At 32.9% G+C, this 20,005-nt stretch overlaps 1 protein-coding gene and 1 pseudogene across 1 annotated transcript; both read left to right on the top strand.

The window, feature by feature from the left end:
• Positions 1–346: 346 nt before the first annotated feature.
• Positions 347–1,057, top strand: LOC114191272 (F-box protein At2g35280-like). Its single transcript, XM_028080443.1, has one exon. It carries the CDS (start codon positions 347–349, stop codon positions 1,055–1,057), a length of 711 nt encoding a protein of 236 aa, XP_027936244.1.
• Positions 1,058–3,128: 2,071 nt separating this feature from the next.
• Positions 3,129–10,308, top strand: LOC146884729 (uncharacterized; annotated as a pseudogene).
• Positions 10,309–20,005: the final 9,697 nt, after the last annotated feature.

Here is a 20,005-nt window from a genome sequence, read left to right as displayed (position 1 = left end):
ATTGAGATGATGATATTATAAAAAGATTAATCTAGTATATAAGATTTAATATATAACAAAATCTATTATCTTGGCTAGTGTTATAAAATTTATATCTTTTACATCTTTACCGCATTAAAATAAATTATTACCTTAATTTTAAAATAGAGAATATCCATTTTATATGTCTAATAAAATATTATTCATATCCTTTATTTATCATATTTTATGGATATAAAATATCTCTTATAAGCTTTTTAAATTTCTTATATATACCACACACAATGAACCATATTTCACAACTCTCTGACATACAAATTTTGATTTTGAGTGTTCAAAATTGAATCTCGACATCAATCACACAAGTATGACTACTTCAGAATTGGTGAAGAAGACACAGTGCAAAAAGAGACAACGTGATGATAGTAATGAGTTTGCCCATTCAGTTCCGGTGGAAGAATTAGTTCAGAGAGATAACAAGAGGCAACACACTGAACATGAAAAGTCTACTTTGATTCCAATAAAATCACTTCCCTCAGACTTGTTGATCAATGTGGTTGCAAGGGTAAGCTCTGAATCTTGCATTGATCATTACAACATGAAAGTATGTTGTAAAGATTTTTTCCATGCTTCAAAAGACAACTACATGTGGCAACAAGTTTCTTTAAGAAATGTCCCATTGAATTTGTGGTTTTGTAAAGAAAGAGTATCAATGTTTGATTCTTTCCTCCAAAGCTGTAAGGAAGGTGGAAATATTGAAGTTTTGTATAGGGAGGGACTGCAAGAAATAGTTAGATATGCAGGAAACATTGGAAAGGGCATTGAAGATTTGAAGATTGCTGCAGAGAAGGGTCACCTAGAAGCAAAATATGTATATGGATTGATTTTATTATGCTCAGAAGATGATGATTTAAGAAAAGAAGGAGTTGAGTATATGCGATTCTTGAGGAATGCCAAGTGTGTTGTAAGTTGCAGAAACAAGGTAGTAGCTTCATTGGGTAACATATGGAGAAGACCTTATGAAACATTGGTGCGCAATCCAATCCCTTTATGTTATAATAGGCGATGCAATGGATGAAATATGAAGAAATGTCGTTCTTGGAAAATGGTAGACAATGAAGATGATGAAGAAGGTATTAAAAATTCATGTGAAAATTGTAGGTGGGATGTTGAACTTGATTTCTTTTATAATGTTTTGTTTCATCCTGTTTAGTTTTACTTTTCTTTACAATGAAGAAAGATTTCAGCTTATTAGATTGTAATACTTTTTTTAGATTGTTCTAATTTTACAAACACCTATTTGTAATATTTACAATTAATATGGAAAAGTATTGATATTATTTTGGTGAATTATCAAAATAATCAAGAGAATGAACATCATAATTTTATTTATTTTCTTGTAAGTATGTTAATTGTTACTGTATAATATTTATTCAAGCGGGACTTTATCAACGGTTACATCATAACGCTTAATTTTCATACATAATTTTTGTGTGATTCTTTTCAATTAAGTTAATTTTTCATAAATTAAAGGAGAAAGAATAAAACTAATTAACTTTTTCTTTTTAACGATGCGAAATAAATTTTGAATACTGAATTTTAATAAGTCAACTTCTAATTCACCTCATAGTTTGAACTATCCTGTTTTTCATGTATTTTTTTCAGTTATATGTCTTTTAGAATAAAATAAATGACTGTGATATACTTTAATTCTGAATTAAGATCATAATTTAACACAAATATTGAATTGAAAAAAAGTAAAATTATTGAATACTTAATATTAAAAACCCAATTAGAAATTCCTGTCCTAAATTTATCAGGAACTAAACATAATTAAGACAATATTATATCAAAATTTGAAAGTTCTTACAAATTCTTATTTCACCGCTAATAACAGTGCTAATTTTTAATTTTGGTGTCTGAACTATTTTTCTATTATTTACAAAGCATTACAAAAATAGAGATAAACTAGTATCCATTTAAAATAAGTTTAGATATCATTATTTCACATGTAATTATTTGTTTTCTTTTTTCGTATAAATCTCCTTTAACATATTTTCATTATATATCACATATTAAAATAATATATACATATATATAATTCAGATAAATATAATTACTAATTTAACCCGTTAAAATAAGATAACATAATAAAGTAATCAAAATATATTGTATGTTAGTATAATAAAATTATCATCATCATCCACAATAAAAGATTAAATTATAAATATGATATAGGTTAATAGCAAGATTTTTTTATTAATTTCAAATATTAATTTTATAATACTGATAAAAAAACTAAATTGGTAAATTAGATAAAATAGATTGCAATATCTATTAATCATGTTCAGGGTTAACAAAATTAATTTGGATAATAGGATAAATACACATCTATTATATGCAGATTCAATAAAATATATTAATAAAACACTAAATCGGTAAATAAAATAAAAATATGAAAAAAATATATTTACCGACTAAGATATTAAACGGGTAAGTAAGATAAAATAGATTGCAAAATCTATTAGTATTCAGATTCAAACGAAATGATAAAAATATTAATCTGATCAATAAGATAAACTATATATTTATAATAATCAGAGTAAATAGAATAATATTAAAATTAAATTAAAAAATAATGTAAAAAAACCTAAAAATATTTATTTATTATTTTTTGAGTCATCGAGAGAATATTTAGACAAAAATTTGGTAATTAAAATAATATAGATAGCCACATATGTATAATATTTAGAATCAATAAAATAAATATAATAAACGTAAATATAATATTAAGAATCAATAACATAATATTAATAAAGATATAATACTGCTGATAAAGAAAAGATGGGTAAATAAGTCGAATAGATTACATGATCGTTTATTATTTATGTATCCATTGAGATGATGATATTGTAAAAAGATTAATCTAGTATATAAGATTTAATAGATAACAAAATCTATTATCTTGGCTAGTGTTATAAAATTTATATCTTTTTACATCTTTACCGCATTAATAGATAACAACATATGTCTTGAATTTGGATCAAAGAAAGAAGGTGTGTGAATGGATAAAACAACTGAAGTTTCTAGATGGGTACTCATCTAACTTGTCACGTTGCATTAATCTAGATGAAGGAAAAATATACGGAATGAAGAGTCACGATTGCCATGTTTTTATGCAAAGACTTATTCCTTTGACATTTCGTGACATGTTGCCAAGGCCAATATGGAAAGTTTTAACTAAACTGAGTTTGTTCTTTAAAGAGATTTGTGCACACCAGTGCAGAAAGGGCTTTCTGCCCCGGTTATTTTCCACATTTTGCCTCGGGTCTGGAACCGAGACATATTGGGGTGAGGCCAAAAGGTACATCTTTTGGCCTCGGTTATTACCCGAAGCCATAGACCCAGTTTTTTGCCCCGGTCTTGGTAAGAATCGAGGCATATTCCTTTACTCGTCAGTTCCACAAGCTGGTCCATTGCAGGGCCATGTACGGTGACATTCAATCTCTCTCAGCCTCCTACCCCACGCTCCATTTCAACACCATTGCTGATTGCTACAGCCATGGCAACCACCCTGGATCCGGAGACACTACCATGGACGACATAATACTTTCCACAACTCTGCCCACAACTCTGCACGCCAAACCCCTCTTGAGAAATATTCTGCTCGCTCACACTCCTGAAATTCCCAAAGTTACCTGCATTATTCAGGATGGCATCTTCGGAAGCCTTTCCAATGACTTGGCTTCTGAGTTAGGGATACGAATAATAATCATTCATTTTCGAACCAGCAGTCCCTGCACGCCACGGCTAGCGCGTTACCTTCGACGGAGGTGAACGCGATGAGGAGTGCGCCCTTCGCCTTCGCGCAAGGCACCAGGTGGAGGAGCTCCTCGGTGGCGTCGACCGACGACAGAAAGGCGGAGGGGATGCCGAGCGAGACGAGCGAGACGAATCCAGACTTGTCGACACCAGTGAAAAAGACGGTGCCTGTGGCGTTAAGGAGGGCGCGGGTGAAGGCTAGGGTTTGGGATTGGTCTATGTGTTTGAAGAAGAAGTTGAGGTGGCTCTGCTGGGACTTAAACAGAGGCGCTGGCGCGGGGAGGAAGAAGGGTTCGCGAATTTCGAACCCTAAATAAACCCTATGGCTTCGGTTGTTAGAGGAACCGAAGCCATTGACCCCCTTTTGGCACCGAGTCTTCTTGGACCGAGGCCTATACTCTGACTTCCAGCCACTTTTTGGCTTCGGGACCTACTGGAACGAGGCCTATACCCCTCTTTGGCACCGGTTTTGAGCGAACCGAGGCCTATACCCTCTTTGGCTTCGGGTATTTGGAGAACCGAGGCCTAAAACTTGGCTCTAATTGCAAAAATGCCAGCGCGCCATTATATGCTTCGGTTCCTGGCCAACCGAGGCATATAAGGCGAGGTAAAATGGACATTCTGCACTAGTGGCAATTGGAATACGCGTTTCTATCATGGACAATGTCAGACTTTCCATCATTGAAACAATTTGCAAGCTTGTAAAGATTTTTCCACCAGCATTTTTTGACTCAATGAAACATTTGGTAATACATCTCCCATATGAAGTTAAGGTTGGAGGACCTGTGCAATATAGATGGATGTATCCATTTGAGAGATGTATGTTGTACTTGAAAAGGAAGGTTCGAAATAAGGCAAAAGTTGAAGGATCTATTTGTGAAGCATATATTTTGGAAGAAATTTCTAACTTTGATTCTTTATATTTTGATCCAAGCATTCAAACAAGGTACACTAATGTTCCTCATAATGATGATGGTGGTGAACAAAAAATGGATAATAAATTGTCTATTTTTAAACATCCATGTCGCCCTATTGGCAAAGGTCAACATAGATTCTTAACAGAAGAAGAACTTCAAATTGCTGAGACATATATCTCGGTGAATTGTAAAGAATCAGAATCTTATCTTCAGTAAGTTTTCTTTTTAATTTATATGTTTATGCATTTTATAACTATATTAGTTATGTTATTAATTATCGTATTGTTAGACAATTCGAGGATTCACTAAAGGAAAGAAATCCTAATATATTTGAGGATGAAATATTCATAGCTTGAGATAGAGATTTTAGTAGATGGTTGAAACAACAAGTAAGTAGTCTCTCCCATACTCTTTATAATATACAATTTAATATCTATTAATCATAATAATGATATAATTATGTGTTTTCACTTTTCCAATCATTCATAGGTTAGTACAGGTCATGTCCAAGATAAAAAGATTCGAGAGATAAGTTATGGCCCATTGAAGGTTGTGACTTCTTATAATGGTTTGGTTGTTAATGGATATAGATTTCATACAAAGGATTATGGACATAATAAGTCCACCATGAATAGTGGGATATGTGTTCGAGGAAACATATATGGTGAAAATGATTTGGACTATTATGGTATTGTTGAGGAGATATTAGAATTATCATATGTTGGATTTGAAAACAAAGTGGTTATTCTACATTGTCACTGGTTTGACCCTATCAAAGGTGTTAAGTTGATAGTGTCTATGGGTTGGTTGATATCGATCATAAATCAAAGCTTCAAACAAATGAGCCATTTGTATTAGCTGGACAAGCTCAACAAGTCTATTATACAAAATATCCTCAAAGTGGGAGTAAAAATACTAGTGATTGGTGGGCAGCTTGCAAGGTTAGAGCAAAATTGTTTATAGTTGAGACGATGAATAATGAAGAAGATTTTTCAAATGAGCAAATTGTTATTGATTATTTTCAAGATGAAGAGTCCACGAGAATGAGTACTATTCTTATTGACAATGAGATCATACAACTATTTGACGCACATGCTCCAATGGAAGAAGTAAATATGGATGATATACAAAGTTCAATTGAAAATGTAAATCATGATGAGGTAAACAATGAACACAATGAGGATGATGGGTTCATGGATAAAGATGAGAAGTTAGATGATTTAAATGATTCAAATATAGAGTTAGATGAATCTGATGAAGAATGGTTATGATTGATATTTTTCCATTTCATTACCTTAATATTCTTCCTAATAATTTAGATTATGGAACCTACTCTATTTCTTTTATCAATTTCAAGCCTTGTAAGAAGATTGTGGAATTATACTCTTTCATTAGTCATTATTAGTTATTGTAAGAAGATTTTTCTAGTTTATGTTATATCACATCCGTCACACGTTTTTATTTTGGTTGTGTTTGGTCCTGATATGTTCACTCCAGTGGATATGTTTTTATTTATACAGCATATCTCATGAGTTATGTTTCTCTACTTGTATGAAAAAATGGACAGTGCAAATTTTAACCTGATTAATTAAAAAATAGTGACTTAACAACTGCAATGAAATTTTTGGATATTTGTATATGTTGTTGGGAAAATTATTGATAGATTCAATGAGTACTGTTGCTAAACTGTCAGAATGCATTGGAAAGAATTGTTCTTTTGTCCATTTTGTTTAGTACATCATTTTTCCTTTAATTTATTAACTTTTGATACTATATGAAACGAACCTGATCAAACTAATTTTTTTAGCACTGCCATAATCTTTAATTTACATCAGTCTCATCATTATGCTATAACATCAAACATTAGGCGCATCACTTTACATCAGTCTCATCATTATGCATGATACATCAAATATAAGTTTTTTAGCATGGACTAGGGGTAGTTTTCAGCCTCTTTTAAAAGCTCTTTTCTCTTTAAAAGAATTATTATTATTATTATTATTATTATTATTATTATTATTATTATTATTATTATTGTTATTATGTATCATGAAAATGATAAAAGCATGGAGTTTTTAGAAAAAATAGTGAGAAGAATTTTTAGTTACTTTTTTAAGCGCATATTCTGTATTTTTATATTTTGAAGCTTATCTATATTTTATGTTACTCTTTGGGAGTTTTTTATATTGGGAGGTTCTCAACATTTTTCTTGAACATAGTTTCAAAAATTACTTATTATGATGATTGATTTTTAAAAGAATCTTTCTTTTTTTTAACTTTAAAAATAGAATTAAACAACATTATCCAGTAAGTTAAATATTGTGATTTTCTTGCAAATCATCTAAAAGAATTTCGTGTTTTTAAAATTTAAAGTTTTAGAAATATGATTTGAGCCTGTTTATTTATTTCTAGTAAATTGAAATAATTCCAGGTAAATCAAAATCATTTTACTAATGTTTTTTAAATGTTTATTGGACAAGATACTACTTTTAAACGAGGATAATGTTTAGGTAAAACCATACGTATTTTTTAGTTACAAGAAAGACATTTAAATATCACAAAAGGAAACAAAAAAATGACATTGACTAAAGATAGACATGGTTATATTATTTATAAGACCTTAGACATTTCAAATTAAAAAGAAACACTACAAATTAGTTGGTAATGAATTTTTTTTATAATTGTGATATGATACACAGGTGGTGAAGGCATTGGATGCAGCATATGTGAAATGAGGTACATTTTTACATTCACTTCTATGTAAATTGCACCTCTTCCTAAATACTCTCGAATGAAAAAATGTGAATTGGAAATTCAAATGCACACAAATATTGAAGATGTGAACAATGTCTGCTATTTATCCGTTATAAACAAAATTCACCTGAAGTATGAATATAACTTTTATGCATGGTGTTCTTTCTTGGTGCTGCTTGTTTCACTTTCTTCATCCACATCCTCAACAATTTGTTTCATATTTTGATAAATTACTTATAATTATGTGTATACTCATATTCTGTAAAATATTATGTGTATACTCGTATTCTGATAAATTACTTATAATTGGTTCATAGGTAAGAGCTACATCTCCTACAACAACAATCTTAACAAATTCTTCTAATCTCTAGTACTGTGTTTTTTCAATGTGATGGGTTGAGGGGGATTTTGCTGCATCAATTTGAACAATTATAATGTAAATCGGTGGTTCAACTACTTTATGTGAAGCCACTGGCTTTTAAATCTTTGGAAGAATGATCTGATTAGATGATTAAAATAACCAAAAGGACTTTGGTTTCGGTGAAAGACTTGTTGAGAGTTTTATGTTGTTGAGATTATACGGTGTAAACCAAATACTGAAATTGTGTTGGGTTAAAAGAATCCAAACTAAATAGGGAAAGAAGAGCATATGGAAACAAATGAAAGATCACTCAAATGGAAACAATCTTCCTCTGTCTCTAAGCAAACCAAATATCTGTTACAGAATTTGAAACCGTAAAACTGACATAACAGTTTTAAGTAAAATGTTAAAACAATGATGTCTCTTTTGTGCACCTATCTAGCAAGTATCCAAATTTTCTAGCAACCTACTGTTAGATAAACATGTAACATGCTATTGTATTAAATGACAGGAACTGAAATGACTATTAGAGGAAGAGGTAGAGGTTAAGGTAGTCGCTCTCTAAGTCAACTTCAGCCTATTCAATGTCCTGTTGGTCCTTCAGAACTAGATCCTATTTTGCAATCACCAGGTATAATTGTTGAAAGCACTCTAAATTTTTGTGTGTATTTAAGCGAATTCATTCTAATCAAATCAACAATTTATAGTTTCAATGTGTTTTTTTAGGTGCTACTTCAATTGGTGGTAATCAATCACCACCTACCACCCCAATGTTTGATGGTGGTCAATCAAATGTCGATCCAACATCTAATGATCTACCTACTCAAGATTCTTCAAGTGTATATTCTCATAATGAAGTTGATAGAAGACTTGTCATATCTGTATAAAAAGTTAGCAGACCGTAAGTACATCTAATCAAATATTCAAACCAATATTGCTATTTTTGGTTTGTAAAATGATTATTTGAACATGCAGAAGAAGGTTTGTTCCTGATTCTGTGACTCGAGATATCATATCTGAAGTATTGATGAGAATGCCTAATCCAACTGAGAAATGGAAAACTTATTTTGTTGATATGAAAGACATCTTATTCAATGATTTTAAGGCAAGTTACTATAATCTTTTATCTTTATATTATATTTACTTATCATTAATTTTGATAATTTTGTATTGGTGTAGAATAAGTATCAGTTTGCATCAGATTATGATCGTAGCATGGCAATAAAGGTTTGGAATTTAACATGCATGGATCGCTATTCTGACTCTTTAGCTAAGGCAAGAAAAAAGGCAAGAGAAAGAGCAAACTCAGATAATATAGAAGACTTAAAAGGTTTTGGGCCAAGAGGAATAAGAACTGAGATGTGGGATGCTTTAATTGACATATGGATGACACAAGACTGGAAAAAGAAATCTATTGTTGGAAAAAACAATAGGGCTGCAAAGCCAGAGGCTATGGTGCACACTAGAGGGTCAATAAGCTTTGGACAACACTTGAAAAAGATGGTATTCATTTTCTAGTAATATCTATGACTTTATAATAATACTTATATATTTTATACATTTGGTGGATATCATTAATGCATCAATCATATATATAATTATACATTTGGTGGATATCATTAATGCATCAATCATATATATAGACATACTTATTATAAATTTTGATATACATTTGGATTTTGATAGTATTCATTATCTAGAATTACATATTATTTTACAAGAGGCGGAGCGTAATGGTCTGTTTCTTATGGTGAACTATACAACAAAGTTCATAAAAAAAAGACGGTCAATATGTTTCCAATAAAGCAAAAAATTTCATTGTAAGTATACATACATGTGTAAGAATTTATTCACTTATTTAATCTTATATTACAAAATGATTGATTTACTATATAGGAATCATATGAAAGTGCTATGGTAGAAAAATATGGAGATGTATCAAAGCATTCTAAAGTTGATTCTGAAGTATGGATGAAAATGGGAGGTGAAAATAAGAAAGGTAGAATTCATGGGATCGGTCGTAGCTTGGAATTTACCATCATCAATGTGAATGGTTCATCTTCATCAGTTGTAGGTCCTTCCACAAATCCAAATCATGCATCTCCAACTGAAGAAATTACTGTAATAGCTACACAAATGTCTCAAATGCAACAACAGATGCGGACACATTTAGATTTACAAACTGAATCTCAAAAGCAACTACAAATAGAGTTACAAGCACAAATAGAGGCACATGCACAACAGGTGCAAACTTAGTTGAAAGCACAAGCAGATATGCATGCACAATTTCAAGCACAATTCCAAGCACAAATACAAGCACAAATGCAAGCACAAGTAGAAATGCAAAAACTTTTACAACAACAAATGCATACACAAATGCAAACACAGATGGAGTTTTTCAAGACACAAATATTTCCTGCTTTAAAGATATCATCACCACAGTCTGTCAAGAAACATGGCGAGAACAAAATATGAAGATGATGATGATGATGTTTTGTTTTGTTTTTAAACTTAATGATGTATGTTGACAATTGTAAAGACTACTATTATTATGTTCATTACTTTTAGTATTTTGAATGTGATAACATTTGACATGTTTCATATAAAATGTTTGGCAAGATTTATTACTTTATTTTATATTTATGTTAAAATGCATTTCATGAGGTACAAGTAAAAAAGTATGGAATATTTTGGAATGATGCAATTTGCTATGATTTTGCTAGGGATTAGCTAGAGATAAATTATTCAATTCGCGAGGGATTAGCTAGGGATTAGCTACAACCTATTTGCTAGGGATTAGCTGGGGAATAGCTACAACCTGTTTCTAGGGATTAGCTAAGGATTAGCTACAACCTGTTTGCTAGGGATTAGCTACAACCTGTTTGCTAGGGACTAGTTACAAACAGTTTGCTAGGGATTAGCTAGGGATTAGCTACAACTTATTTGCTAGGGATTAGCTAGGGATTAGCTACAACTTATTTGCTAGGGATTAGCTAGGGATTAGCTACACTTACTTTGCTAGGGATTAGCTAGGGATTAGCTACAACCTGTTTGCTAAGGATTATCTAGGGATTAGCTACAATACCTTTGCTAGGGATTAGCTAGGGAATAGCTACAAACAGTTTGCTAGGGATTAGCTACAACTTATTTCCTAGGGATTATCTAGGGATTAGGTACAACCTGTTTGCTAAGGATTAGCTAGGGATTAGCAACAATACCTTTGCTAGGGATTAGCTAGGGATTAGCTACAATTATTTTGCTAGGGATTAGTTAGGGATTAGCTACAACTAGTTTGCTAGGGATTAGCTAAGTATTAGCTAGGGATTAGCGACAAAGTGGTTCTCTAGCTACTTAGCTACCTATATTTTAGCTACGCCATAATGTCTTCGGTAATTTCTCGCTAGGGATTATTCCCTCGCTAATACATAACTTTCTTGTAGTGTACTTTTCCACGTCACATCAAACAATAATTAATGCCATAAAGGTTCTTTCTATCCGCATTTATTAATTAATTAATTAATTTTCACGGGTCATACATCTAACATGCTACCCAAGCACATGTAAACTATAACCCAACACATAGTGTTTGGACAAATAGGTTATAACATATTTAAATAATTGAAGTGGTCTAATTATTATCCCAAGGCCTTGCTGGACCCCACTATGTTCCCCCCTTTTAAGACACACAATGTTTAATTTGTTTTAATAAATGTATTGGTTATAATTGATAAAAAAGATTGGTGGACCTTATTGAAATCTAACACGCAACCCAAAAAAGGGCCTTATTGGACCCCACTTTGTTCCCCCCTTTGAAGACACACAATAATTAATTTGTTTTAATAAATGTATTGGTTATAATTTACAAAAAAGATTGGTGGACCTTATTGAAATCTAACGTGCATCCCAAACACATATAAAAAGTAACCTAGCAGAGAGTTTTTGGACAAATATGTTGTAACATATTTTAATAAAATAATTATCTCAGGGCCTTGCTGGACCCCACTATGTTCCCCCTTTTAAGACACACAATGTTTAATTTGTTTTAATAAATGTATTGGTTATAATTGACAAAAAAGATTGGTGGACCTTATTGAAATCTAAGATGCAACCCAAACACGTGTAAAGTGTAACCCAGAAAACAGTTTTTGGACAAATATGTTATAAGATACTTTAATAATTGAAGTGCTCCAATTATTATCCCAGGGCCTTGCTAGACCCCACTTTGTTCTCCCATTTGAAGACACACAATATTTAATTTGTTTTAATAAATGTATTGGTTATAATTGACAAAAAAGATTGGTGGACCTTATTGAAATCTAACGTGCAACCCAAACACATGTAAAAAGTAACCCAGGAGAGAGTTTTTGGACAAATATGTTGTAACATATTTTAATAAAATAATTATCCCAAGGCCTTGTTGGACCCCACTATGTTCCCCCCTTTTAAGACACACAATGTTTAATTTGTTTTAATAAGTGTATTTGTTATAATTGACAAAAAAGATTGGTGGACCTTTTTCAAATCTAACATGCAACTCAAACACATATAAAGTGTAACCCAGGAAACAATTTTTGGACAAATATGGTATAACATATTTTAATAATTGAAGTGGTCTAATTATTATCTCAGGGCCTTGTTGGACCCCACTTTGTTCCCCTATTTGAAGACACACAATATTTAATTTGTTTTAATAAATGTATTGCTTATAATTGACAAAAAAGATTGGTGGACCTTAATGAAAATCAAGTTGACACCCAAGCACATGTATACTTTAACCCACCACAGAGTTTTTGGACAAATATTTTATAACATATTTTAATAATTTAAGTGGTGCAATTATTATCCCAGGGCCTTGCTAGACCCCACTTTGTTCCCCCCTTTTAAGACAGACAATATTTAATTTGTGTTAATAAATGTATTGGTTATAATTGACGAAAATAATAGGTGATCTTTATTGAAAATTAACTTCACACCCAAGCACATGTAAGGTGTAACCCAGCACAGAGTTTTTGGACAAATATGTTATAACATATTTTAATAAAATTATTATTTCAAGGCCTTGCTGGACCCCACTTTGTTCCCCCTTTTTAAGACACACAATGTTTTATTTGTTTTAAAAAATGTATTGATTATAATTGACAAAAAAGTATGGTGGACTATATTCAAAATGAACTTGAAACTCACGCCCATGTAAAGTGTAACCCATGAAAGACATTTTGGAAAAATACATTATAACAGATTTCTATAGTTTGAGTCGACCAGCAATTGTCCCACACATATCTATACTGAAAGTGAACACAAACAAATTAAATTGTCATATAGTATGAACCTGTCAATACCAATTACAACATATACCATTTTTTTAAAGAACATTGTTCATATATAAGGTCATAAAGTACTTCTAATTCAAAATATTTCACACATAATTATAATTTCTAACTATTTCATCAACCTCCTTATCCCATAACTCGCATACGGAGTTCGAATAGAACGACTTTTGTAACGTGTGCGTGGTTGATGCTTCATTCGCGCATACATATTTCTTTCCTCCATTTCGTCACACATGTCATTGCTTTTATGAACTTCATCATCTTCATCAACAGAATTGCCACTCAAATCAAAACTATTATGATGTGTCTGAGTAGCAGAACCATTTTTTCATAACATGGATCATATTCGTTAGGCGGTTGTTTCCTCCTCTCCCTCATCTTTGTTTTTAGATTATGAATTGATTTCTTAAGTTCCTAAATAGCCGCTTCTTGTTCTAAAATTTCACGCATAAGCTCTTCCTTCTCTTGTAAAGAACACCCTCCTTCATTTGTCCTTTGAATTTTGCCAAATCCACACCCATATTCATGAAAAACTTCTTGAACAACTACATGTTTAAGCTCTTCTTCTGACACGACAACATCATGCAAAACCTGCCATCATTAACAACATAAACCAACAACTAAAACTAAATCATTGAATAAATTGATGCACTAATAAACACAATAAAATTATAAATTATAAACAAAGATCAAACTAACTGCTTTCTTCTTCAAACTACTACTAACTACGGAATCCCCTACTTTAACATCCATCCAATGCAATATTCGTGGGAATCGGCTAGTGGGAGTTCCTCCCTTTCTCTTCCAAGTCAACAAATGCTCAAAAGCCCATAATTGTAACAAAATTTTAACAGCCTTAACTAATAATTCAGAATCATAATTAATAAAACAAGAAATTTACGATTAATTTATTATACTTGTAACAAATAAACACAACCATCCACATGAAAGTATTTTGCATTTCCTTCGTCGCTCAACAATAATGAAGCAGTACATAGACTCCCAACCAAATACTCATACACAAGACTACCCAATTATATTTTCCAAGACTTCCAAAGTCATCCACAATGTTGAACAATATTGGAAAAATTCTACCACTGCAACTAAACAATAGAAACTCACATATGCATATCAAAACATACAATCTACAAAAATCAACTACACTTAAATCTCCATGATGTTGCAATAAGAATTCATAAACCATTTTGACATCAACATTTTCATCATCAAAGTGTTTCCTACACTCACTATGAAGAAAACCCTCATTCAAATAAATTTTAGTTCCAACAACCTTCAACCCTAAACCTAAGCATACATCTAATAAAGAAAATCTAACAATTTCTTTACTAAGGCGAAAACCACATCTCCTCTCAACCCAGATATTAACCAACTCATTCAGAAGATTTCTACTTATCTTCATAGACTCTTTCAACTTCGGCATCCAAGCAAATGGTGTTTTTTCTAGACAAATAATTAGTTTTGGTGTTAAGCTCTTATTCAAAGAACCAACATATTGCGTCCGACATGAATGTCTGAAATAAATCTGCATCCACCATGAAATAACTACATAAAGTCATTATTTAATAAATATATTGAACAAGCTTATATAACTATTTCCAAAGTCATACCTTCGTCTCAGTTGTAGAACCATCATCTTCACTAGCATCACTCATCATTCCCAAATCAAATCTTCACTTCACAAAAATAAATATAAATCAAATCATTCATTTAATGGTAATAATTCTCCAACATACATAAATGCACACCTGTATTCAAATATAAAGTTTCAATAACCAAAATAGATATTTATTGAAAACAATGAATACAAATACTATTGTGATGTGACCCCAATAAGGCTTATAGCATTGGGCCAACGCCTAAGCCCATTCCTTTTTAATTTCTATAAAAGGTGCAGGCCATTTCTTTGTAATCAGCTTAGATGAATGATAAATCTGGTTGAGAATACTCCCATTTTCGTCTCTGCTCAAACCTTTCACCTTAGATGAGGATTTATCCTCCTAGGGTTCCCAATTCGAGCTTAAACACCATACACGAACCATTCCGCTGCGCTTCTTTCGCCCTCCCCGAGATTCAATCGGTGGAAGACCGACTGGAGAGCTTTTCCGGTGAGTACCGCGACGGAGGAGCCTCATCAAGTGGTATTTAGAGCCACTCGATTCTCGGCTATCTTCAAAGCTAAGTATTTGAGCACTCTCTCTACTATTTTTCTCTTTATATGTTCGATTTTGTCTTGTTCTATATTCGTTTGAGTCATTTTTGCTTCTCTGGTGTTGATCTTGTGCTCTGTGATGTGTTTTTGTGCTGAAATTGATTCATTATTATTGTTCAGATTGCCTTGAATCAATAACTGTGTTGTTGAAATGTTTAGCTCTCTCAATCTACCGCTTAATGTATGTCTGTTAGGTTTTAATTTCAATTTTGATTACCTAGCTTTAAATTTTATAATCTCGTGTTTTTGTCTTAGGTTTTGTTAGTTCGTTTTCTATGTCAATGATTCCATAGATGTGTGCCTAATTTGGGTATTGTCATTGTTTTTGTCTTTGTTTCAGTCCATGTTTTGTCTATCACATGCTTAGTTTATGTTCTAGTGCATTGTGGAGTTCACCTATTGCTACTAGATGAATAGTAATATTCTGTAGTGCTTCAGTTTTTCACTGTTTCGTGTTTAAATCGTGCTGAGTTTGTGTTTGTCAGAGTTGTCAATTGATATCTATGCTTTTGAGTTGTGTTGTTGTTCTGCACTTTGAACCTGTTGGCCAAGGATTGTTGTGACCGAAGCATTTTAATGCGCCTTCCATCACAGTGTAATCTGATTCATATCTGAATCTATGTGTGGAACGCAAGCTTGGTCCGTGAAGGCATAGGCATTATCAATACCTTGTTTAGTGCAGTCTTGTATTCCTTCATATATGATTAAACCTTGGTTATATGCTCAATTGTTGTTGCTAGACTAGTCTATTTGATTGAGTTCATGTTGATATGATGCATTCTGCATTGACTGTTATTATGCCTATCGTCTAAATCTACAGATTGTTATGCCATATTACTTTTGTTGCATCCTCTTTGGCCTTTGTTGTTGAGTACAGACGTTGTGGCCATTTCTGTTTCCCAATCCTCAGCTGATATGTGTTTGACCAAGTATTTCAGTTTGACGTTGTTAATTGCAAATTTCTTGGCTCATTTGCTATGTGATGTCATTATTTGAACGAGTATTTCAGTTTGAGATTAAATCTGTTTTGGTCGATTCTGTTTGCTATATCACAATTTCTTTTATTAATTTGTGATTAGCCTAGAGTGTGTCCTCATCATGTCACTGCAGATTCATATATCTGCCCTGTTTGTGCTGGCCTTCATTTGCTTTGATTTGCTGCTAGTTTCTTGGATCACACATGTTCATCTTTTGAGAGTGTCAAATGACATAAACTGCTGCAACTTTTGAGATCTATGTTGATGCTTGCTTTAAATCTGCTGCATACTGATCATTATTCTGCACTGTCCGAGAGTTTCTTCTTGTCTAGTGTGTTCGTCCAATGGTGTTCTAACTAGTCTGATTCAATTTGTGTCAATACTGCTACATACTGCTGCGCTATATCCATTGGCTGATTGATTCATTTCTTGTATGTCTTTTAAGTTGAATCAACTTTGAACTATGTTATATGCATTTGATCACTGAATTGGCAGTAGCACATTGACACTATTGTGAGCTGTTGTTAAAATCTTTGAGAATTAAAGGGAAAGAAAGAAAGTGAAAAAGATCATAATGAGAAAAATCATCTGCAAGAGAATGATTCAGTCTTGATTGAATTTGAACACATTATTTGATTCAGCAAAATACAAGTTGACTTGACAATTTCCAAAATGAATAATGCTCTTTTCGATATCAATTGCATATGCTCGTGATTCAACTTATTTTGAGTCTTTGTTTGATTTTGGTTTTGTTCATCTTAATCTAGCTACATTCCTTAGGTTCTCTTTTGTGTACCTCCTTTCTTTCATAGCTTGTTTGTTGCTTATCTTTATTGGTTATTCTTTGAGTTTGTCTATATAATCCGTCACTTCATGTAGTCCAGTTTTCACTTTGAACTTTTATTGATTTTCTGAATTGATCTTCTTAAGTGGCAACACTTCTTTTCTGGTTTTCTTTGCTCTGGACAATCTCTTTGTTTGGCAGCCCTTGTAGGTAAAGCTTCTTCTTGAAGGTGGAGTGGTGAGTGAACCTGTTGGGAGGTACATTGCCGAGGGAACACTGGAGTGAGTGGGACTTGAGAGCACCACATGATGTTGGAAGGAGTGCACAACGAGAGATTCATAGGTGTGAGCTGAGACACATTCCAACACTGGCCAAGAGCTTGAGAGAGACATCATAGTGTTTTTCTTATTTTTTGTGTATTTCTGTTTTCATATCACGGCCTTTGTGTATTATTTCTTTTTCAGTTGTTGTTTTTGTTCATTTGGCTTGGGTGGGAAAATGCTTTAGAGCAATCTCATCCTTAGCATTTAATTGTAATAGTTTAAGCGTGTTTAGTGTGAGGTTCAAGGGGTTCCAAAGGCCACTTGTATCTTCACTTTGGTTTTTTCGTCTAGTTTATGTTTTCTGCCTTTATGTTTTACATTTTTATGCTTTCAATGTCCAGGTTTTGTGTGATTTGTGTGTTTGCCATTTATATTTTAGGTCACCGTGATATCTAGGTGCAATGTGTTTAACACCTAGTTGACCTTCCTTTGGTCTATAAGTTTTCACTCTCTTCACACACTTTGTCAAATTGTTTTTCATTCAATCTGTTTTACTTTGAATTTTGCTTGAGAAATTTTGTGAAAGAAATTTAGAGATCTCTGGCTAGGAAAGGCTTGGTTCCTAAGCTTGTCCATGTGACTCACCTCCCTTTCCTGGGAGTATCTCTAGAAATCTTTTCCATTATTTTCTCTTTAGAAATTCTTCAAGTTTCTTTGTAAAAAAATTTGTTGGGACAAAATTGTTTTCCTAAAACTGTTTGAAAATGAGTTTTTCTTCTAGCCGTATGCATGTAGATAGGCATAGTAGTGTGCATTTAGATAGGCATACTAGTCATGAGTTGCATCATACCATTCATAGTGACATTCCATTCTTCGGGGAAGATATAGGACCAATATCATTTAGAGATTGGATGTGGGATACTGAGAAATTGGTGCAACCTTTGTTTAGTAAATATAGTCATGTAGACATTCTTAGGCATGTTACATCTAGGTTTGTAGGACGTGCATTTGATTGGTGGCAAGAGAGGCAATATAGAGTGAAAAAGGGGAGAACATCATGCATCAATACATTTTATGAACTAAAAACATGCATGTGGAAACATTTAATTCCCCCTTCATTTAGGATCACTAAAGCACAACAAACTAGGATAGAAGACTTCATTGACATTGGGGATGCATTCATCCAAAATATTGCTAAGTTTTCTAGACTAGAAAAAGATTTTAAGCACAATTTAGACTTGCTCTTGAGTGCACAAAGAAAGAGAGAAAAATACAAGAGAAAGCAAGCTAAACATCAAAAGCTTCGAGAGATTGAAAAAAAGCGAAAAAAAGAAGAGCTTGAGAAGCTTTGTGCTAAAAGAGAACAAGAGGAAAAGGAGATAAAAGAGCAGAAAAAAAGAGAGGAAGAAGAAAAGGTTAAAGAGGAGAGTCTAAGAAAAGCAAAAGAATAGAATGAGAGAAAAGAATTAGAAGAAAGAGAGAAAATAACACAAGAGAGTAATCTTGAAATATAATCACAGATGGTAGAGTTAAAGATCATTTCAAATGCAAAAAAGGAACTCATTGTTAAGGATTTGGTGTTAAATCTTTCACTAATCCCTTCCATTAGGTTCCAATTTTCAAAAGAAGTTCTTCCATCTTTAAACTCTATTCACTTTGTCATTAAATCTTTTGTTTTGTTTCTTTCTCAAACATTTTGTTCTCAATCTCATTCCCTTATTTCATCCTCCTCAACTTCTTCTGTAAAAACACACGTTGACTCTAAAATTCTTTTCAAAAATCATCTTAGTCAAAGTGTAAAACATTTCTTTTGTGAAGTGGGCCTAATACCATCTTTCTCAATCTTTACAAGCCCATTTTCACAATTTCTCCAATCACCTATACTGCATGGTCATTATAATTTTAATTCCATTTTATTTGATGACTACTACAGATTTGTTTTTGATCCTGGTGGAACTCTAACTTTCGTTGTTGTGGGCCTTTAATAACCCTCTAGATCTGAGGACAGATCCTCTTCAAGGGGGAGGGGATGATGTGACCCCAATAAGGCTTATAGCATTGGGTCAACGCCAAGGCCCATTCCTTTTTAATTTCTTTTACTTTCTCTATTTTCAATTAAATAAATATTGTTTTAATTGACCTTATTTTGCTAATTGCAGCCTCTTATTTCCAAGCTGCCAATTCTTGAAGTATTGGCATTGGGCCTGCGGCCCAATTCTTCTCAACACTAAGCCATTCATACACGTGTGCAACATCTCCTGAATGGGCCTCGCGTGCAGCTCAGTTCTCTCTAATTCTTGCTTTCTACACACCACGCATGGTCATCCATCTGCGGCCAACATTAAAAGCTTCTCCTATATTCTACTTACGCGTGCTTGTGCGAGAAGCTCATTAAGTGTTCTGCTAGCACGTATTGGGCTTCCAGCCCAATTCCTTCAGCACCTCCTTCAACGTCTGCAGCAAGGCCCCATAGCATTTCATGCGTTGAGAGTTGTTGCTAGGGTTTCTTCGTACACCTCCAATGTTTCAGCATAGCCAGCACGTGTACTTCGGGCCATCAAATGAAGTCCAACCCATGTGTTGATTGA

The sequence above is a fragment of the Vigna unguiculata genome, chromosome 7, assembly GCF_037176805.1.
Source record: "Vigna unguiculata cultivar grain cowpea cultivar isolate G323 ecotype 2 chromosome 7, ASM3717680v1, whole genome shotgun sequence".
Lineage (NCBI taxonomy): Eukaryota > Viridiplantae > Streptophyta > Magnoliopsida > Fabales > Fabaceae > Vigna > Vigna unguiculata.
The sequence above is the reverse complement of the archived record's forward strand: the minus strand, read 5'-3'. Positions and strand labels throughout refer to the sequence as shown.